The sequence below is a fragment of the Pelophylax lessonae genome (genome assembly GCF_965119305.1).
Source record: "Pelophylax lessonae genome assembly, chromosome: 4".
Classification (NCBI taxonomy): domain Eukaryota; kingdom Metazoa; phylum Chordata; class Amphibia; order Anura; family Ranidae; genus Pelophylax; species Pelophylax lessonae.
Window position 1 is genome coordinate 604,431,316 of NC_138771.1, and position 23,758 is coordinate 604,455,073.

General features: G+C 46.8%; 1 protein-coding gene across 3 annotated transcripts in view; it reads left to right on the forward strand.

The window, feature by feature from the left end:
• Window positions 1–23,758, forward strand: part of RGL3 (ral guanine nucleotide dissociation stimulator like 3) — a 180,028-nt gene that overhangs the window by 135,908 nt on the left and 20,362 nt on the right. For all 3 annotated transcript variants that reach the window (XM_082254292.1, XM_082254291.1, XM_082254293.1), the window contains 3 exons: window positions 742–845; window positions 966–1,050; window positions 3,361–3,444. In XM_082254292.1, coding sequence (XP_082110418.1) covers window positions 742–845; window positions 966–1,050; window positions 3,361–3,444 — 273 coding nt within the window. The remainder of the gene's footprint in view (window positions 1–741; window positions 846–965; window positions 1,051–3,360; window positions 3,445–23,758) is intronic.

Consider the following 23,758-nt stretch of genomic DNA (forward strand, 5'->3'; position numbering starts at 1 on the left):
GAGATATGTGACATGGAATTTGTCCCTCCCACCATAGTCTGACACCACCCAGGAGGAGCTATGTGACATGGAGTCTATCCCTCCCACTACAGAGTGACACAGACAGGGGGAGCTATGTGATATGGATTCTGTCCCTCCCACTACAGAGTGACACAGACAGGGGGAGCTATGTGATATGTATTCTGTCCCTCCCACTACAGAGTGACACAGACAGGGGGAGCTATGTGATATGGATTCTGTCCCTCCCACTACAGAGTGACACAGACAGGGGGAGCTGTGTGACTTGGAGTCTGTTCCTCCCACCACAGAGTGACACGGACAGGAGGAGATATGTGACATGGAGTCGGTCCCTCCCACCACAGGGTGAAACCATCCAGGAGGAGCTATATGACATGGGGTTTTACCCTCCTACCACAGGGTGACACAGACAGGAGGACATGTGACATGAAGTATGTCCCTCCCACCACAGGGTGACCCAGACATGAGGAGATATGTGACACGGAGTCTGACCCTCCTATTGCAGGGTGACACGAACAGTAGAAGATATGTGACATGGAGTTTGTCCCTTCCACCACTGGGTGACACCACCCAGGAGGAGCTGGGTGATATAGAGACTGTCACTTCTACCGTGGAGACTGTCCCTTCTACCACAGGGTGACACCACCCAGGAGGAGCTATGTGACATGGGGGATGTCCTTCCCAATAAAGCAGTATCTTTAACCAGATGTCTTTCTCCCCCAGTACTGCAGGTTTTTGCGGAATTTCTCCTCTCTCCGAGCCATTCTATCTGCTCTTCAGTCAAATTCCATCTATCGGCTGAAGAGGACATGGGCCGCAGTCAGTAGGTAAATTACATTAGATCCCATACTTTACAACTGTCCATATCAAACGTCAGATGTCCAGATCAAACTGCTTACTTAACAATATACCCTTCACACCTAAAACTGTACATCCTTTCTTCCCAGGGACAACCTAAACATCTTCCACAAGTTATCCGCCATCTTCTCAGATGAAAATAACCATGAGATGAGCCGGGAAATCCTGACTAAGGTATATAAAGCATCCTTTGTATGAATACAGGGCAAGTTCATCTAGCTCCCAGGGCAAAGATATGGCACTGCACCACCTCCCTCACTGTTAATACATGCTGTAAAATGGGTTTACTGCCCTGTGTCCATTATATGTCCCCTTGCTCCACTGTGCCCTGAGCAGCTGGCCCTCCTGGCCACCCCTTGTCCCGGCCCCGCTTCGTATATTGACTGCATGCCCTTAAAGTGATTGTAAAGTCTTGTGGTTTTGTTTTTTAAAATAACAAACATGTTATACTTACCTCCTCTGTGCAGTTGGTTTTGCACAGGGCAGACCGGATCCTCCTCTTCTAGGGACCCTCTTCGCTGTTCCTGGCCCCTCCCTCCTGTTGAGTGTCCCCACACACAGCAAGCAGCTTGCTATGGGGGCACCCAAGTCGAGCTGCAGGTCCGTGTGTCATTCAGAGGGACTTGTGGACATTGCTGGATAGAGGGAGGCTAAGGTAAGTATTAGGGGGTTCTGGGGTGGCTGCTGCACACAGAAGGCTTTTTATCCTAATGCATAGAATGTATTAAGATAAAAAACATTCTGCCTTTACAACTCCTTTAAGGGTACTTCCAGCAAGTGCTATTGGGTTCTATGGTTTTATGTCAAGATTATGGGTGTTTCATCATTGATGGTATGATGCTGACAATACCTGTGGCTCAACCTCCTGCTTTTACCACCCCCTGGCAGCACATCTGAACAAGCCCTTAGGCAACACAGTAGTGCATTGCAGTGTGTTGCATTACCAAAAGTATGACTTTTACCATGTTATGGTGCATTGGTAGCCCATTAATTTTTAACGAGGTGCCTAAATGCAATGCATGTTAATGAGCCCCAAGTGGTTTCTCATAGCAGTTGCAAGGAAAAGCTGCAGATTGATGTGTTCGATTGGCATTGTGAGTATTGACCTCCACTCCAGTGATGCAGTGTCCAGCTACCTGCAGGCTGCTGACATCATCGGCCAGGCTTCTTCCAGGGTTCTAATGTTTGGCTTTTTTGATTGGCCAGGCGGTGATGATACCACTCATGCACACACATGGGAGTTCATTCATCTCACTGTGAACATGCAGATATGGGTACTTTAAAGTGGTTGCAAAGGTTCAAGGTTTTTGACCTTCATGTATTCTATACATGAAGGTCAAAAACCTTCTGTGCGCAGCAGTGCCCCCTGCCTCCCTAAAACTTACCTAAGCCCCATCTCAATCCAGCAAGGTGCATGAGAGCCTCAGCTCTCCTGCGTCTCTCCCTCCCCATTGGCTGAGACAGCAGCAGTAGCCATTGGCTCCCACTACTGTCAATCTCAGCCACTGAGCCAATGAGGAGAGAGCAGGGGAGGGACCGTGTGAATAGACACACGGAACAGCGGCTCAAGAGTGCGCCTGCTCAGGTGCCCCCATAGCAAGCTGCTTTTTATAAGGGCACTAGGCACTAAGCAAGAGGGAGGGGCCTGAAGCGTTGGTGTGGGACCCAAGAAGAGAAGGATCAGGGCTGCTCTGTGCAAAACCGCTGCACAGAGCAGGTAAGTATGACATGTTTGTTACTTTAAAAAAAAAAACACAAATATTTAATATCACTTTAATGCAGAAGAAACATGAGGCTGTTCACATTGGAAGGGAACTTGCACCTTTCTAGGGAGTATTCCCCAGGGGTTAGTGAATGTCTTGAAATTTCACTTTGCTAAGAATACCCAATCACATGCAAGGGAAATAAAAAAAAAAAAAAAAGCGTATTTTTGCTTGCACATGATGGGATGATGGATGTCAGCACAGATTCATCGCATTCACTAAGCTCTGGGGAATATTTCCTTGCAACTGTGCAACTTCCCTTTCAAAGGAAACAGTCTGTTCCCCATAGTATGTCTCTACTGTATTGAAAAGTCTGCCTGTTCACAATTTTTTCTATGTTCAAATGATAGTATACAGGCACATTATATACACATACAGGGGTTGATTTACTAAAGGCAAATAGACCGTGCAATTTGCAAGTGCAGTTGCACACATTTTGCTTAGTAAATGCAATGTAGTAAAGCTTCACTTTGTAAAGAATACCCAACTGGTGCAAGGAAAATTAAAAAAAAAGAAGCATTTTTGCTTGCACACGATTGGATGAAGGACATCAGCAGAACTTTATCACATTTACTAAGCTTGGGGGAAATGAGTGAAATTGCACAACCTATTTGCCTTTAGTGAATCCACCCCATTGTGCAAAATGTCAGTTTATCCTGACTGGGGTAGCAATATGTTTTTGTTCAGCGAATGACCTCAGTGCTTGTTTTTATGCTCACAGGACGAGATCCCGCTCCGTAGGACACACAGTGCACGCAACGAGCCCCGCCCACTTCAGAGGTCAGCGTCACAAGTTCGCTCCACGGTAAGCATGGGAATTGACAGCGCTCTTCCACGGATGGCTGCCGTTCCAGTCTACTGTGACATGGAAATGAGTAACTAAGATAAACCTGAAATGTTAACCTTGTAACAGCAGACGCCAGCGTTTCTTACATTCTGAAGCTTAGTGATTACCTCCCCAAAACTACCAAGTTTAGCACTCCATTATTCAATGAAAAACAAAACATTTTATGCTTCTGTCATTACGCATTATACAATAAAACCTCCACGCCATTTATTAATGTCATTGGATAAGGAGAGAAAAAATACACAAGACTCATTTTGTGTCTTTTTACATTCATCTTCCTACTGAAGGCACATGAGAAATATACAGTATCTCAGAAAAGTGAGTACACCCCTCACATTTGTGTAAATATTTTATTCTATCTTTTCATGTGACAACACTGAAGAAATGACACTTTGCTACAATGTAAAGTAGTGAGTGTACAGCTTGTATAACAGTGTACATTTGCTGTCCCCTCAAAATAACTCAACACAGCCATTAATGTCTAAACCACTGGCAACAAAAGTGAGTACACCCCTAAGTGAAAATGTCCAAATTGGGCCCAATTTGCCATTTTCCCTCCCCGGTGTCATGTGACTCGTTAGTGTTACAAGGTCTCAGGTATGAATGGGGAGTAGGTGTGTTAAATTTGGTGTTATCGCTCTCACTCTCTCATACTGGTCACTGGAAGTTCAGCATGGCACCTCATTACATTTTGGTTTTGGGTTTAACCACTTGCCAACCAGGCCATAGACAAATTACATCCTTGGTCGGCAGTGGAATATGGCTGCAGCAATATGCCATAACCCCAGTAAATGTTTTTTCAGCCGGCGATTCACTAACCGATAAAAGTGGTCCAATTGGCAGATTTGCCACTGGATCACTTTTAGAAGCAGCGAGATGGGTCGCCCCCTCCCTCCTGCCGCTTCTCGGTGGTTCTCCGACTTTCCTGATGGATCAGAAAGCCCAAGAACCAATTCAGCGGTTTGTGGAGGCTGGTAACAGAGATGAGCGGAGGAAAGATGCTCATCTCTATGGTTTAGGAGGACCGGAGCAACGTCATGACGTCACTTCCGGCTAAATGTAAACAAATAGAGATAGGCTGAACAGGCCCCTGTTCAGTTTTGTGCCAGAACTCTCTAACATCGCAACAGTTCGGACACAAACCGCGAACCCTATTAACCACTCCTGGACCGGGCCTTTTTCTGACACTTGTTGTTTACAAGCTAAAATCATTTTTTTTGCTATGAAAATACTTAGAACCCCCAAACATTATATATATATATATATTTTTTTTAGCAGAGACCCTAGAGAATAAAATGGGGAAAAAAAAGGAAACAGTAAAGTTAGACCAGTTTTTTTCTATAATGTGAACTATAATGTTATGCCGAGTAAATAGATACCCAACATGTAATGCTTCAAAATTGCGCACACTTGTGGAATGGTGACAAACTTTGGTACTTAAAAACCCCCATAGGCGACACTTTAAAAATGTCTACAGGTTACCAGTTTAGAGTTACAGAGGAGGTCTAAGGCTCAATGTATTGCTCTCGCTCTAACAATCACGACGATACCTCATATGTGTGGTTTTACATATGTGGGCGCGACTTACGTATGCCTTCGCTTCTGCGCGCGACATTGGCTCCCGCTGCTGTCAGTCAAACTCAGTAAGTCAATCAGGAGCCGAACAGTAACTTCATGTTTAAATGTATACACGCAACTGCAGCTGCTTGCTGTGGGGGCACTCAACAGGAGGGAGGGGCCAGGAGAGCCAAAGAGGGACCCAATAAGAGGAGGATCTGGGCTGCCCTGTACAAACCCAACTGCGCAGAGGAGATAGGTATACAGTATCTCACAAAAGTGAGTACATCCCTCACATTTTTGTAAATATTTTATTATATCTTTTCACTTTGCTACAATGTAAAGTAGTGAGTGTACAGCTTGTATAACAGTGTAAATTTGCTGTCCCCTCAAAATAACTCCACACACAGCTAATAATGTCTAAAGCTCTGGCAACAAAAGTGAGTACACCCCTAGGTCAAAATGTCCAAATTGTGCCCAATTAGCCATTTTTCCTTCCCAGTGTAACGTGACTCAGTGTTACAAGGTCTCAGGTGTGAATGGGGAGCAGGTGTGTTAAATTTGGTTTTATCACTCTCACTCTCTCATACTGGTCACTGGAAGTTCAACATGGGACCTCATGGCAAAGACTTCTCTGAGGATCTGGAAAAAAAGTTGTTGCTCTACATAAAGATGGCCTAGGCCTATAAGAAGATAGCCAAGACCCTGAAACTGAGCTGCAGCATGGTGGTCAAGACCATACAGTGGTTTAACAGGACAGGTTCCACTCAGAACAGGCCTCACCATGGTCAACCAAAGAAGTTGAGTCCACGTGCTCAGCGTCATATCCAGAGGTTGTCTTTGGGAAATAGACGTATGAGTGCTGCCAGCATTGCTGCAGAGGTTGAAGGGGTGGGGGGTCAGCATGGCTGTCATCCCAGAAGAAAGCCACTTCTAAAGATGATGCCCAAGGAAGCCCGCAAACAGTTTGCTGAAGAGAAGTAGACTAAGGACCAGTGGCGGCTGGTGCTCCAAATTTTTGGGGGGGCACAAACAGAAAAATGTAATAGGCATTGCTTTGCGGCAAATAACGCTGTAAAAAATTGCGTGACTTTGAGGTCACAAATGTGTGAAAGGGGCCTTCAGTAATCAAGGTATAGTGTGCCCCCATCAATGCAGAGTGACCAGTGTGCCCCCTTCAATGCAGAGTTACCAGTGACCATCGTGCCCCCTTCAATGCAGAGTGACCAGCGTGCCCCCTTCAATGCAGAGTGACCAGCATGCCCAGTGCACATACCTGAGAATGGTTGGACTATGCAGAGTTAGAGCTGCTCCTGATCCGATGTCCATGCTGCTGGACCAGATGTTGCTCTTTCTGTCAAGTAGATTTGACGGCTAGTTGTCTGTTCTTATAAGGTACCATCTGCAGGGTGATCTCTGCATTCAGTCCCTAGTCCTGCATGCACCGAAAATCATTCTCTTCTCTAATACTCTCTCCTTCACCACCTTACAGCTGCTCTCCAGCATCCTCCCAAACCAGCGAGCGTTACACCACTTCAACACGAGGATAAGCGGCGGCTTCTCCTCAGTCTCCCCGCGTCTCCTCTCGTCCTTCTGCCTCCTCCTCGGCCAATGGCATGGGCTTGCCTTTCGGCCAATCAGGAAACGGGTCTCTGACCCGCTTCCTGATTGGCCAGGAGGAGGATCTATGTGACAATAGCGAATTTTCATTCGCTATTGTCACACAAATGGGTGGGCTAGGGCGCAGTGCTCTGTGCCCCGGGTCCACCCTTTTCTGAAGCCTATTAGAGCCTCTGGCTCTAATCAGGTGATTCAGAAAAAAAAAACCCACTGAACTCCATGCGTCCGGCGCCCCGCATGTAGATTAGGGGGTCAGACGCATGAATGGGGGGGCAGCCCCCCTGCGCCCCCAATGCACCAGCCGCCACTGCTAAGGACACGGATTACTGGTACCATGTCCTGTGGTCTGATGAGACCAAGATAAACCTTATTTGGTTCAGATGGTGTCAAGCGTGTGTCGGCAACCAGGTGAGGAGTTCAAAGACAAGTGTGTCTTGCCTACAGTCAAGCATGGTGGTGGGAGTGTCATGGTCTGGGGCTGTATGAGTGCTGCTGGCACTGGGGAGCTACAGTTCATTGAGGGAACCATGAATGCCAACATGTACTGTGACATACTGAAGCAGAGCATGATCCCCTCCCTTCGGAGACTGGGCCGCAGGGTAGTATTCCAACATGATAACGACCCCAAACACACCTCCAAGACGACCACTGCCTTGCTACAGAAGCTGAGGGTAAAGGTGATGGACTGGCCAAGCATGTCTCCAGACCTAAACCCTATTGAGCATCTGTGGGGCATCTTCAAACAGAAGGTGGAGGATCGCAAGGTCTCTAACATCACCAGCTCCATGATGTCATCATGGAGAAGTGGAAGAGGACTCCAGTTGTAACCTGTGAAGTTCTGGTGAACTCCATGCCCAAGAGGGTTAAGGCAGTGCTAAAAAATAATGGTGGCCACACAAAATATTGACACTTCAGGCCCAATTTTTACATTTTCACTTACATTTTCACAGTGAGTACCACTTTTGTTACCAGCGGTTTAGAAATTAATGGCTGTGTGTTGAGTTATTTTGAGGGGACAGCACATTTACACTGTTATACAAGCTGTACACTCACTACTTTACATTGTAGCAAAGTGTCATTTCTTCAGTGTTGTCACATGAAAAGGTATAATAAAATATTTACAAAAATGTGAGGGTTGTACTCACTTTTGTGAGATACTGTAACATTTTTTTTATTTAAAAAAAAAAAAGAGAGACTTTACAATCACTTTAAAGCCAGTATAACCAATGCAGCCACTGTCATATTGTAGAGTCGGTTCAGCTGGAAAATGTCCAGGAACGTCTATTGAATTGCATAGGCTTAAAGCTTCCTTTAATATTTGCTGTTATATTGGCTGCCAGCATATGTTTATCTCACGTTCTGCTCACAATCAGTTCTTTGTATGTTCTAACAGACCTGCTGGGAATTTTAAACCTTTCAGAGGATCAGAGAAATACAAAGTATTATGCAAACGCTGCATTCTGTTATATCACAAATCAGCAGGTCGCGTTTCTGCCTAAAGGGAAAGTGCAACTTAAAAGTGAATGTAAAAAAGTGCAGCGCTGGAAAATTGTATATATAAATGTTGATCATATATATATATAGACTTGTGAAAAAATATATGAAATAAAGTTAATAAAACAGTCCACAAGGTTGAAGTGGGAAAATCCAAAAGCAAATCCACATTTCCATAAAGTGCTTGGGGGGATAATCTGCAGGTAAATGGCATATGTAGACTGGAATGATTAGAGGCAGGAAAAAATACCCTGACACGTTTCGTCATACATGACACCCTCATAGGGATGAGAAATCACAAGCCAACTTAAAGTAGAACTACAGTAAACTCCCCTCCATCGCGGGGGTTACGTTCCGGACCCACCCGCGAAAAGTGAAAATCCGCGAAATGGAAAAACCCTATTAAAATACCCCGTAGGCATGTTTTTTTTACTGTCACTGTACTTTTAAAAGCATTTTAAGGTCTTTAAACACACTTTTAAAACAATAGAAACTCATTTAAACACATAAAAGATACTGAGAGACAGAGCAAGAGCTATGGAAAACACAAAAATATTTAATTTTCAATGATTTATACAGTAAAATAACATTACAGAAAAAAACACAATATACCGGGACCGCAAAAACTGAACCGCGATGGAGCGGGGGTTTACTGTATAGGTAAACTTTTTTTTCATTTTTTCGATAGAGTAAGGGAGGGTTTTAACCCCCGTCAGTTTATTTTATTATTTCCCTTCAAGTCCTGTCCCATAGTAAAAACAGGATGTGAAAGGAAATCCATGCAAATCAAGAAAATCCCTTGGGGACCCCCCAGGTTCTCAGAACTAGTGTCCCCATTGGAAGATTTCCCATCAATTAATTTTCTATGGACAACCCAAAATTTGGGATTGTCTTTTACTTTCAATGATAACAGTAAGCAAGACAAAGAGAGAGGGAGAATCTCCCTAACAGGGACACAGACAGCAATAAAAACGGACAGGGGTTCTAATTCCTCTTTACTTTATCCAAAATTAAAAAAAAAAAAAAAAAAAAATTGCCTTTAGTTGTACTTTAACCACATAAGAACCGGAAGGTTTTACCCCCTTAACCACTTTAGGACCGGAGGATTTTCCTGCTTTACGTCCAGGCCACTTTTTGCAACTTGGCACTGTGCGAATTTAACTGACAATTGCGCGGTCATGCAACGCCGTACCCAAACGAAATTTACATCCTTTTTTTCCCACAAACAGAGCTTTCTTTTGGTGGTATTTGGTCACCTCTGCGCTTTTCATTTTTTGCGATATTAATAAAAAAATAGTGACAATTTGAAAAAATAACAATATTTTTCTACATTGACAGTCAAAAAATATCCAATATATTCAATTTTTGTCATATATTTAGGCCAAAATGTATTTAGCTACACGTCTTTAACAAAAAAATTCTCAATGAGCGTATTTTTAACCTCTTTAAGACCGGAAGATTTTACCCCATTCCTGACCAGGCCATATTTTGCGATTCGGCACTGCATTACTTTAATTGACAATTGCGCGGTCGTGCGATGCTGTACCCAAATTAAATGTATGTCCTTTTTCTCCCCACAAATAGAGCTTTCTTTTGGTGGTATTTGATCACCTGTGCGATTTTTACTTTTTGCGCTATAAACAAAAAAACAGCAACAATTTTTAAAAAATAACAATATTTTTCACATTTCTTTATATGAAATTCCCCCCAAAAAATGTAAAAATCTAAATAAGCGTATTTTGATTGGTTTGCGCAAAAGTTATCGCAGCTACTAACTACTGGAAATGTAATCATTTTTATTGTTTTTTTTTTAACTAGTAATGGCGGCGATCTGGCGATGATCTGCGATTTTTTTTGCGGGACTGCGACATTGCGGCGGACAGATCGGACCCTTGACTGACATTTTTGACACTTTTGGGGGTACCAGTGACATTACTACAGTAATCAGTGCTATAAATATGCACTGTTACTGTAATAATGACACTGGCAGGGAAGGGGTTAACTTTATTGGTGATCAAGGGGTTAAATATATGCCTGGTGCTTACTGACGTGTGTGGGGGGAGGGGACTGTGTGACACAGACACAGATCGCAGGTTCAGCTATGCTGAATCCTGTAATCTGTCCCTGTCTGTCACATAGGAGATCCGCCCGCTTTGTTTACACAAGCGGACGGATCTCCTCACATGATCTCCGACGATCGGGGAAGAGCGGCGGTGATCACCGTCTCTCCTCCCCTGGCCCGACTCCCGCTGTGTGTGAATACAGTTGGAGCGAGCCTCTGGCGGCGCGTGCGCGTGCTGCCCACAAGGGGAGGAGTCCAGCGACATAGGTCCATTCATTGATGTCCTTTTTTTCCCACAAATAGAGCTTTCTGTTGAATGTATTTCATCCCCTCTGCGGTTTTTATTTTTTGCGCTATAAACAAAAAAAGAGCGACAATTCTGAAAAAAAAAAAAATCTATATTTTTTACTTTCTGCTATAAAACATTCCCAATAAAAAAAATTAAAAAATCTATTTTTTTTCATAAATTTAGGCCAATATGTATTCTGCTACATATTTATGGTAAAAAAAAAAATCCCAGTAGGTGTATATTGATTGGTTTGCGCAAAAGTTATCGCATCTACAAACTAGGGGAAAGATTTATGTCATTTTTATTTATTTTTTGTTTATTTTTTACTAATGATGGCAGCGATCTGCGATTTTCAGCGGGACTGCGACATTGCGGCGGACAGATCAGGCTCCTAACTGACCCTTTTGACACTTAAGGGGACCAGTGACATTATTACAGTAATCAGTGCTAAAAATATGCACTGTTACTGTAATAATGACACTGGCAGGGAAGGGGTTAACACCAGGGTCAATCAAAGGGTTAAATGTGTCCTTAGGAGGTGCTTTCTAACTGTGTGGGGGATTTACCTACTGGATGAGCACAGAGACCTGTGTTCCTAAATAGGAGGAACACAGGATCCCTGTGTTCATCACTGACATAACAGAGTTGTGCCGTGTTTTCTTCGGCAGACTGCCATTCTGTCTCAATGGGGAGCGATCACGGGTGCCTGGTGGACATTGCGTCTGCCAGACCCGCTGATTGGCTCCCCCTCTAGCCAATCGGCACGTGCCCACTAACTGCTACACGAAACGACGTACAGGTATGTCATTTTGCGTAACAGAGCCAACCTACCGCAATATAACTACCACGGCTGGTTGACAAGTGGTTAGGCTTTGGGAAAAACCAGGTGAAAAACTATACAATCAGTCAGAGCTAACTACAGCCCAGCCAAAAACGTAATTGACATAGTGGCCCCTGTTTAGGACAAGGGGGCTACACGTATCTTGATGTGCTGGCAGCGGGTATTAACAAGACTTGATCAATGGCTGTTAACACTAGTGATCGACCAATATAATTTTTTTAGTGCCGATGCCGATATTCTGGTCATCGGATATCAATATTGGCCGATATTTTCGGACATTTACATTTTTTTTTTTTTATTCGTCACAGGTACTGTTGTGGAGGGATCTAAAAGACCCCAAACCCCTCCTCTGCAGTTTGGTTGTTTTGAATGCTGTCATTTTTTTTAATCTGGCGCTGAATACCCGGAAGTGATGTCATGACATGGAGACCAGATCAGAGCCGAATGCGGCTTTGATCGGGTCTTCTCTTTGGCGGCTGTGGAGGTAGGATTCCCGGGTCTCCCGGCGAGCCCGAGGGGGGATGTCCCTTCCCGCTCCTTGTAATGACAGCCGAGCGGCTTCTCAGCCGCATCGGTTGTCATTACAAGACCGCCGACCGTCGCCTATGGATGCCGGTACCGGGGTGATGCCTCTAGCTGCAGGCATCACTCCGGTACAGCACTTTCCCGAAATATCGGCAATATCCATAACCTCAGGGGCCGATTCCGATATATCGGGGAAAGTGCATATCGGCCCCCGATATATAGGCGTTGCCGATAATCGGTCGATCCCTAGTTAACACTATACATTCCAAATCCCAAATTTTAAACCGCACTAAAAAGTGTGTCAACAACGCACAAGGAAAAAGCGTGCTGACATATGACACATACCTGCATAACGCTGCAAAAAAAAAAAAAAAAGCACCTCTATACAAGTACATAGATCTAAATGGGCCCTTTGCATTTGCTTGCTAATTGCTATTGTGTGTTCACTTCTAGGTAAGGCAAAGGCAGCATTGGGTAGCCTTGTCCAATGCAGTCCCTATGCAAGAACAAGCCTATCTGCTTTATGTCCTATGGCTTCAGTTCACACCAATGCACTTTGTTGTTGGTGTGCAGTGGAAAATAAAAATTGGACTTGCTGCATTTTTTGCACAATGCGTTCCGAAAAACTGCAGCACATAGGACTACATCTAAGTTTAAAAAGAATGAACTGCGATTTCCTGTCCAGTCAGCATAACACGGCTCTGTGTACTTATCCTTCCTCCCGCCTGCAGCCTACATTCTCCAGGATATAGATACAGATCGCTGTGTTGATATATTTACGCTGTATTTCCCTGTATGCAAAACAGAAGTCCTTGTTGTGTAATACACAGCCCTCTCCGATGACGGCGTAGGAAAAGAACGCGGAGAACCAGAAATCTCACTGCAATAAAATGCCTCTGTGTACACTAGGGGAAGATTACCAGATGTCCCTGAGAATCAGCAACAGTCCCTGGTTTATCAGAGCTGGTTTAAAACATATCTCCTGCCCTCGAGTAGTGTATGATGGGGGAATAAAATATATATCGATGTTCAAATGGACTTTGTTAGTTATGCTTGTGGTCTCACCAACATTTCTGTCTCTAGTAAATTCTTTGAGGGGAACAGCTGGGGGAATCCATGGTTGAGAAGGATCTGGGTGTTCTGGTACACAGACTTAAGCTGGATACACACCATACAAGTTTTATTGTTAGATTTCCTTTAGATTTACCATCAACTGTGTAGTGTAAGGGCCCGCCTGATTTCATACACATTGAAAGTGTTTAGGTTTGACCTCATATTATATGGTTTTGGTAAATCAAAAGGAAAAAGTCTACAGAAAATTGTACAGTGTGTATCCAGCTTTATAGTACCTAAAGCGGTAGTATACTCTGCTTTTTAATTTGTACCTACAGGCAGTGGTGTATTTTGATTTTGTGCTGCCCTAGGCAAGACTAAAATTGGGTGCCCCCCCATGTAAATTTTCCCTACTCCTTCCTTTTAGACGGCTGTGGCTCCCTCCAAAATTGAAGGACTACAAGTCCCAGCATGAACCCCTGAGATTTCATGAGAGGGGGGGTGAGAGGGAGGGAGAGAGCTGGGGGGTGAGATACAGAGAGAAAGGGGGGTGAGAGAGAGAGGGGTGGGGATGAGAGAGAGGGGGGGGGATGAGAGAGAGAGAGGGGGTGGATGAGAGAGAGAGAGGGGGATGAGAGAGAGAGGGGGGATGAGGGATAGAGGGGTGAGAGAGAGAAGGGGGGGTGAGAAAGAGAGGAAGGGGTAAGAGAGGTGGCTCTACCAATAGAGTGAAGTGGGGGGGGGGGTGGCTTTTTTGCTGCCCCCTTGCAAAGTGCTGCCCTAGGCCTGGGCCTTGTCGGCCTAGGCCAAAATACACAGCATTGCCTACAGGTAAGCCTATAATACGGCCTATAATAAGGTTTACCTGTAAGTAAAATTAATATTTCTTCTAAACCTGCACGGTTTAGGAGATATTCACCCTGCATGCAGCTGCTGACACCAGCGGTGAATGTGCTCTGAAGGTCCGGCGTATCTTGCCGGAAAGTGAAGAGCGATGTCATCGCGGCTCCGGCCACTTTCGCAGAACCCGGAAGAGATGCCGAGGGAACATGTCAGCTCCATCAGCGGAGTCCGGGCGACCATATGGGGGGGGGGGGGTAAAGTATTTCATAATGTGCTAAAATGCGATGCATACTAGCACATTATCCTTTTGTCCTGCAGGGTTTTGCTTTTTTGGGTTTTTTTTGGGGGGGATACAATAATATGCCAAGCTTAAGTTTCAGTTTAAGCAAGCAAAATACTTTCTTGTATTAACCACTTCAATACTGAGCACTTTCACCCCCTTCCTGCCCAGGCCAGTTTTAGCTTTCAGTCGCACTTTGAATGACAATTGCACGGTCATGCAACACTGTACCCAAATGAAATTTGTATCATTTTTTTTTAGGCAGATAGAGCTTTCTTTTGGTGGTATTTAATCACCATAGGATTTTTTCCCCCCGCTAAATAGTGCTGGATGCGCACCCCAGGATGCACGCGGGGTGCGTGCTTCTGGGCGGACATCTATGGACGCCCTCCCAGAACGAGAGAGCTGTGCTGTAGCCGTCTTTCGGCTATAGCGTGGGTCTGAAGTGGGTAAAAAAGGTATAGACTCCACAGAGAGACATAATCTGAACCTTTACATATCATGAGTAAGACCTTACCTGGAATATGTGCAATAGGTGTTCTTTTAGATTACCGCTACCTATCAGATTCTGCTACTGGAAGTGACATACGGACTAGAACAACTTACTGCGCATGCGCCATTCGTTCCAACATAGCCACTATGCGCTACAATAGGTTTCCTAATCTGACAGAACACGAAGCAGAGGTGGACATCTTCTTACACCCACGCATGTCCTGAATTTTACATTTATTGTAGCAGTAAACTCACCTTATAGACTAAAATAGACAATTTCACCGCGATTGAATGAAATAGTCTATTTCACTATATAATCAGTTTGTCGCTTTGCAGTGCAGGGTGTACCAAGATGGCCACCTTCTACCTGCAGGTTACTCGCTATACTTAGGAAAATACAATAATAATACACATTTAATACTGTTATTTAGTATATAAGGTGAGTTTACTGCTAAAATAAATTCAGGACTTGCGTGGGTGTAATAAGATGTCCGCCTCTGCTTCATGTTCTGTCACATTAGGAAACCTATTGGAACACATAGCAGCCATGTTGGAATGCAGTAAGTTGTTCTCGTCCGTACGTCACTTCCGGTAGCAGAATCTGATAGGTAGCGGTATTCTGACAGAACATAGGCACATGTTCATGGAGGGGATTGTTGTGTCCCACCTATTTGTTTTTTTTTTTTTCTATTGTTTTGAACTGCATAGTTTTCTATTATTCTGTAGTATGCTGACACCTAGGGGCAGTTTCAGACCACTATACTGTAATTTGTTTTACCTATTTGATTTATCTATATCATGGGTGTCCAACCTTTTGGCTTCTCTGGGCCACATTGAGTATAGAGAAATTTTCTCGGGCCGCATATAAAATATATACTATAGTTAAGGTATATAAGTAATAAAACGCCGCCACACCCTTCCCGTGCTGCCGCGCCCCCCCCCCAGCACTAATATAACACAACTAGTGGATGATCCCCCCCCCGAGGCTGCCTCTGTGGCCGTGCACCCCCTACTCAACTTCCTTCCTCCCCAGCAAAAAATAAATAAAATGTAAGGGGGCAGTGGGCCGCATTGCCTGCAGTTCTGGGCCGCATGAGGCCCCCGGGCTGCAGGTTGGAGTCGGACATGCCTGATCTATATGATGTTCTCCCTATATTCTCTCCTTCTATTTATTGCCAGTTAGATTAGCCCAGTTAAAAAGCCCAGAAGTTCCAAAGTGTGACCATTACTTTGTGCATATTTGGTGACAAGATTACTGCCATATGTCCACCAACTATTCGGACACTATAGCCCCGAACACACGTAGTGATTGTCGGCCGAACGATCGGCCGTCTTTTGTCCGGTGCTGTCCTGTCGGCTGAAAACTGCAAAAGACTGCACATGAATTTTGTCGGCCAACAACAGCCGACTGCAGAAGTGATGTCATGTGATGGTTAACTTTCCGTGTGTTTTTTCTTTTCTGAGCATGCCCAGTCTTGCTAATCGACTGTTTGTCGGCCGAATTCTGTACTGACTGGCGAACAATCGGCCGTTCTGGTGTGGGCCAACAAAAATTTTAATGCCTGTACACCAGATTCTGTTCGGCCGAAAAGTCGCAGTCGGTTGTCGGAAGCATCATACTAACAAGCCGGCAATCGGCCGATCGGTCGGCGGCCGAATATTTACGGCCGACAATCGCTACGTGTGTACGGGGCTTATGTTTTGATATTATAGTAATGAAGAAAGTCTATATTTTAAGTGATACCCTAAAATGGCTAATTTAAGCTAATATATTGTAACTTAAATTAGCCCAGGGGGTTGGCAACCCCCAACACATGTGCTCAGAAGGGCTTGTAATGCCTTCTTTGCTGGCTGTAATTGGCAGCTTCCTAGATCGTCAATTACAAAGCCTGGGCCACCCACCTCCCTGACATAAGTGGAAGCTTGCTGGTGGATAAGAACATCAATATGCTGTCCTAAGAAAGCATGCATACACGACTTTAGCAAGTCTGAGGTCTCAAGGTGCAGGAACTGGAGCTAAACTGACATCTAAAGGTGAAGGGTTGATCTGAGTTCTGAAGAATTGGGGCTAAGTTGAGGTCTGAAGGCCCAGGAATTGGGGCTGTTCTGAAGTATGAAGGTGCTAGCAGTGTTAATTTCGTCGACTAAAACCAACTAAAACATTTTCGTCTACTAAAATACGACTAAAACTAAAACAATCCAGATGACTAAAATATGACTAAAACTAAAATGCCATTTTAGTCCTAAGACTAAGACTAAAACTAAATTGAAATTTGCTGCCAAAATTAACACTGGGTGCTAGAATTGGGACTGACCCGAGATCTGAAGTGTATTTATTGAGGTTGAAGTGGGGGCTGAAGGTGCAAGAATTGGGCTGAGGTTTGAATGTGCTTGAATTGAGGCTGATCTAAGGTCTAAGCAGTACAACTATGCGTGCAGAAATGTTTTAAATATAAATTTACAATGTGAATACAATTTGTTGACCTCTGGATTAGCCAATAAAAGGTATCACTAAAACAACAAACTTTCTGCATTGATCGATGGCTAACCTGGCACAAAACTCCGCTACTGATATCATATTAACAAAGAGTGGACTTTGCCAAAGCAAGAGCTCCCAATGTTTTCTATGGAAACCTGAATATCCAAAAACTAGAAACATGAACAGAAGAATCTTTTTGATTGCTGTGGACTGCACAAATACAGTGGGTACGGAAAGTATTAAGACCCCCTTAAATTTTTCACTCTTTGTTATATTGCAGCCATTTGCTAAAATCATTTAAGTTCATTCTTCTTCCTCATGAATGTACACATAGCACCCCATACTGACAGAAAAACACAGAATTGTTGACATTGTTGCAGATTGATTAAAAAAGAAAAACTGAAATATCACATGGTCCTAAGTATTCAGACCCTTTGCTGTGACACTCATATATTTAACTCAGGTGCTTTCCATTTCTTCTGATCATCCTTGAGATGGTTCTACACCTTCATTTGAGTCCAGCTGTGTTTGATTATACTGATTGGACTTGATTAGGAAAGCCACACACCTGTCTATATAAGACCTTCCAGATCACAATGCATGTCAGAGCAAATGAGAATCATGAGGTCAAAGGAACTGCCTGAAGAGCTCAGAGACAGAATTGTGGCAAGGCACAGATCTGGCCAAGGTTACAAAAAGATTTCTGCTGCACTTAAGGTTCCTAAGAGCACAGTGGCCTCCATAATCCTCAAATGGAAGACGTTTGGGATGACCAGAACCCTTCCTAGAGCTAGCTGTCCGGCCAAACTGAGCTATCGGGGGAGAAGAGCCTTGGTGAGAGAGGTAAAGAAGAACCCAAAGATCACTGTGGCTGAGCTCCAGAGATGCAGTCAGGAGATGGGAGAAAGTTGTAGAAAGTCAACCATCACTGCAGCCCTCCACCAGTCGGGGCTTTATGGCAGAGTGGCCCGACGGAAGCCTCTCCTCAGTGTAAGACACTTTTTGGCCTTAATTCTAAGCGGTATGTGTGGAGAAAACCAGGCACTGCTCATCACCTGTCCAATACAGTCCCAACAGTGAAGCATGGTGGTGGCAGCATCATGCTGTGGGGGTGTTTTTCAGCTGCAGGGACAGGACGACTGGTTGCAATCGAGGGAAAGATGAATGCGGCCAAGTACTGTCACGGAACCATGAACCAGACGTACAACAACAGATAAGTGAAAATAAGAAGGCTTTATTGAAAATCAAGCTGTAAAGCAAAAGTCCAAACGGATGGTGAAACCGAGGCAGAGTCCTTGCGAAGCCAGAGGTCAGGAACCAGGAGAGTAGTCAGACGAAGCCGGGATCAGGAACCAGCAGGGTAGTCAGACGAAACCAGGATCAGGAACCAGTAGGGTAGTCAGACGAAGCCAGGATTAGGAACCAGCAGGGTAGTCAGACGAAGCCAGGATCAGGAACCAGCAGGGTAGTCAGACAAAGCCAGGATCAGGAACCAGAAGCAGCAGCAGTCTTAGAAGCATGTGTACACAGGAGGACCAAGCAAGGAACTGAAGCCACAGACCTCCTATATATATGAGCTAGGCATCCAGCTCCTCCCAGTGGGAAGGAGGAGCCGCAGGGTGGGAGGCTACAAGAAACCCAGAAACCAAGATGGCCGCCAGCACATGTCAAACGAAGGAGAACAGCAAGAAGGTAAGACCATGACAGTACCTCCCCCTCAAGGGCCCCTCCTCCGCGGAGTAAAGAACGGTTTCTGAGGGAAGCGTGCGTGGAAGGCTCGGAGCAAGGCAGGAGCATGGACATCTGCGGAGGGAACCCAGGAACGCTCCTCAGGACCATAACCACGCCAATGAACCAAAAACTGCACCCGACCGCGGACCAGGCGTGAGTCCAGGATATTGCTCACCTCATACTCCTCACGATTGCCCACTTGGACCGGACGGGGCCGAGGAACCGAGGAAGTGAAACGATTACACACCAGTGGCTTCAACAGGGAGACATGAAACACGTTGGAGATCCGCATGCCAGGAGGAAGCGCAAGGGCATAGGCTACCGGGTTTACCCTGGAAGCACTCGGAAGGGACCAACAAAGCGAGGCGCCAGCTTGGGAGTGGGCACTCGAAGGTTGAGGTTGCGGGTGGACAACCATACACGGTCTCCGGCCTGGTAGGAAGGAGCAGGCGCTCGTCTGCGATCAGCCTGGAGTCTCTGGCGCTGCGCAGAGACCTCAAGGGACTTCTGGATCTGTACCCAAGAAGCACGTAGGACGGAAAGGTGATCCTCCACAGCCGGAATATCCTGGGGAGAGAATACCTCCGGTAACACGGCAGGTTGGAACCCATAATTGGCCATGAAGGGAGACGTCCCAGAGGAAGAGTTCACCGCCGTGTTCCTGGCAAACTCAGCCCAAGGCAGGAGGTCAACCCAATTGTCTTGGTGATCGGAGACATAGCAACGAAGGAATTGCTCCAAGGCCTGATTGGATCGTTCTGCGGCCCCATTGGACTGAGGGTGGTAGGCCGAGGAGAAGGAGAGATGAATCCCCAACTGGGAGCAAAAGGCGCGCCAGAACCTGGACACAAACTGACTCCCCTGATCCGACACAATCTCCTTGGGCAAACCGTGCAACCGGAAGACCTCCCTGGCAAAAATCGTGGCCAACTCCTGTGCAGAGGGTAACTTCTTGAGAGGAACACAGTGGCACATTTTGGAAAATCGATCCACAATCATGAGAATGACCGTATGGCCTCGGGATGCAGGGAGGTCCACAATGAAATCCATCCCCAGGTGTGACCATGGGCGCTCCCCGATGGCTATGGGTTGCAGAAGGCCCAACGGAAGGTGCCGAGGGGACTTACTCTGGGCACAAACGGAGCATGCCGCTACATATGCGGCGATGTCGGAACGTAGGGAAGGCCACCAGAACAGACGTGAAACAGCCCAGGACAGCTGATTCTTTCCAGGATGCCCCGCGGTCTTGGAGTTATGGTAGGTTCGCAACAACCGAGTGCGCAACTCCTCAGGCACAAAACATCTGCCGTTGGGTCTCCCAGAGGGAGCACCAGATTGAGTCGCCAAAATCTGCTCACCCAGGGGAGAGGTCAGGCTGGTGCGAATGGCGGCCAGGATCTGATTCGGAGGTATGACCGAAGTCGGAATCGACTCCTCCCTGGACAGGTCGGAGTACTGCCATGATAAGGCATCCTGATGTTCTTGGAACCGGGTAGGTAGGAGACCACGTAATTAAAACGTGACAAGAACAGAGCCCATCTGGCCTGACGTGGTGTCAATCTCTTGGCCTCAGAAAGGTAGGTCAGATTCTTGTGGTCCGTCAGGATGAGGACCGGAACCACCGAACCCTCGAGCAAGTGCCTCCATTCTTTAAGGGCCTGCACGATGGCCAATAACTCCCTGTCACCAATCTGATAGTTGCACTCCGCGGAAGACAGTTTCCGGGAGTAAAACCCACAAGGAAGCAGAGGACCCTCTGGTGTTCTACGCTGAGACAGAAGGGCGCCTACTCCCGTCTCAGACGCGTCCACCTCAAGGACAAAGGGCAACCCAGGGTTGGGATGCGACAGAATCAGAGCCGACACAAAGGCGGACTTTAGAGCCTCAAAAGCTCGGATGGCCTCGAGCGGCCAGACCTGGGAATTACTGCCCTTCCTGGTCAGATCCGTGAGAGGCTTGGCTAGCATGGAAAAGTCCCTGATGAACTTCCGATAATAATTGGCGAAGCCCAAAAAGCGCTGCAGGGAGCGAAGACCACTGGGCTGGGGCCACTGTAAGACAGCCGAAACCTTCTCAGGATCCATGGAGAACCCCTCAGCGGAAATGATGTAACCTAAGAAGGTTACCTGGGATCGGTGAAATTCGCATTTCTCAAGCTTACCGAACAGCTTGTTCTCTCGTAACCGTTGCAACACTCGTCTGACATCCAGAATGTGGGTCTCCATGGATTCAGAATATACCAAGATGTCATCCAAATAGACCACCACACACTGCTGCAACAGGTCACGAAAAACATCGTTAATGAATTCCTGAAAGACTGCGGGCGCATTGCACAACCCAAAGGGCATAACCAAGGATTCATAATGACCGGTCCTGGTGTTAAACGCAGTCTTCCACTCATCGCCCGCCTTGATCCTTACGAGGTTATATGCCGCCCTCAGGTCGAGTTTGGTAAAGACCGTGGCCCCTTTAAGGCAATCGAACAGCTCGGAAATCAAGGGTATCGGGTAAGCGTTCTTGATCGTGATGCGATTGAGACCCCTGTAATCGATGCAAGGCCTCAACTCACCGCCCTTCTTTTTCACAAAGAAAAATCCAGCCCCTGCCGGGGACGAGGATTTGCGAATGTGTCCGCGTGAAAGCGCCTCCTTCACGTACTCCTCCATGGCCTCATTCTCCGCTACCGACAGTGGATAGACCTTGCCACGAGGAGGAACGGCACCAGGTTGTAACTCGATGGCACAATCGTATGGGCGGTACGGAGGTAGGGCAACCGCGCGCACCTTATCGAATACATCCCGGTACTCCTCGTATTCAGGAGGCAACAGAGAGTCCGAGGAAGTACACAGCAACTTGACAGGCCCATGGATGCAACTAGCCCCACACTGCGGTGACCACGAGAGGATCTCGGCCGATCTCCAATCGAAAGTCGGATTATGCTTCTGGAGCCAGGGGTACCCCAAGACCACCGAGTAGTGTGGAGACGAAATAACCTGGAAGCAGACGACTCTCTGTGAACGGCACCAATGGCTATCCCCACTGGAAGGGTCTCATGAGTCACGTGTGGCGGCAGAAGGGGTCTGCCGTCTATCGCCTCAAGAGCCAGTGGAGAACCTCGGGCCTGCAGAGGAATGGAATTGGCGGCAGCGAACACACTATCAATGAACAAACCACCAGCACCAGAGTCCACCAACGCCTGGGTCGTCACTGAGCCCCCGACCCAGGAGAGGACAACAGTGATCAGTGGTTTGTCAACACGGGAAACCGGGGACGAGGAGACTCCACCCAAGATCTGCCCCCGACAGGATCTCAGGTGCGAGCGTTTCCCGGACGGTTCGGACATGCCAACCGAAAATGCCCACCGAGACCACAGTACATGCATCGACCCTCGCGTCTTCGGAGTACCCTCTCCCCCTCGGACAGGCGAGCAAAGCCCAGCTGCATGGGTTCACCCCCAGCCAAGTCATCCCCAGGAGGCGTGGGAGGAGAGGGAGGCACGGGTGGGACAGCAAAGGTAGGCGCCAATCTGTTAGGAGGCCTCCGCAGACTCTCCTTAAAGGAAGGTCTCTCCCTGAGTCTGGTGTCAATCAAAATCAAGAAAGAAATAAGAGACTCGAGCTCCACTGGTAGGTCCTTAGCTGCAACCTCATCCTTCAAGGCATCCGAGAGACCATGAGAGAAAGCAGCGACCAGAGCCTCATTATTCCAGCCCACCTCTGCTGCCAGGGTACGAAACTCAATGGCGTATTCAGCTACGGATCGTGAACCCTGTCTGATGGACATAAGGAGCTCGCAGCAGAGGCAGCACGAGCCGGCACATCAAATACCCTCCGAAGAGAAGCAACAAAACCGGAAAACTCGGCAACCACCGGATTGTTGTTCTCCCATAAAGGACTGGCCCAGGCCAAGGCCTTGTCCGAGAGCAGCGAAATTAAGAAGCCCACCTTTGATCTCTCAGTAGGAAAGGCATGTGGCAGCAACTCGAAATAAATGCCCACCTGGTTAAGGAAACCTCGGCACTGAGTTGGCTCTCCCCCAAAGCGCTGTGGAAGGGGGGCAGAACCGGTCATACCCCGAAACACCGCAGGCGCAACAACAGGTGTCGGGGTAGACTCTGGCGCAACAACCGGAGCGGCAGTAGGAGCGGGCCCAGGAGCGACAACCGACCCATCGGCAACGGGAGCGAAATGAGCCGTGCGTTCAAGCAGGGTTTGCAACGCCACGGCGAACCGACCCAACAGGTGATACTGCTGATCAAGTCTGGCAACCAGCGTGGGTAGCGAGGATGGCCCTGTACCGTCAGAATTCATGGCTTGGTCCTAATGTCACGGAACCATGAACCAGACATACAACAACAGATAAGTGAAAATAAGAAGGCTTTATTGAAAATCAAGCTGTAAAGCAAAAGTCCAAACGGATGGCGAAACCGAGGCAGAGTCCTTGCGAAGCCAGAGGTCAGGAACCAGGAGAGTAGTCAGACGAAGCCGGGATCAGGAACCAGCAGGGTAGTCAGACGAAGCCAGGATCAGGAACCAGCAGGGTAGTCAGACGAAGCCAGGATTAGGAACCAGCAGGGTAGTCAGACGAAGCCAGGATCAGGAACCAGCAGGGTAGTCAGACGAAGCCAGGATCAGGAACCAGAAGCAGCAGCAGTCTTAGAAGCATGTGTACACAGGAGGACCAAGCAAGGAACTGAAGCCACAGACCTCCTATATATATGAGCTAGGCATCCAGCTCCTCCCAGTGGGAAGGAGGAGCCGCAGGGTGGGAGGCTACAAGAAACCCAGAAACCAAGATGGCCGCCAGCACATGTCAAACGAAGGAGAACAGCAAGAAGGTAAGACCATGACAAGTACAGGGATATCCTGGACAAAAACCTTCTCCAGAGTGCTCTGTACCTCAGACTGGGCCGAAGGTTTACCTTCCAACAAGACAATGACCCTAAGCACACAGCTAAAATAACGAAGGAGTGGCTTCACAACAGCTCCGTGACTGTTCTTGAATGG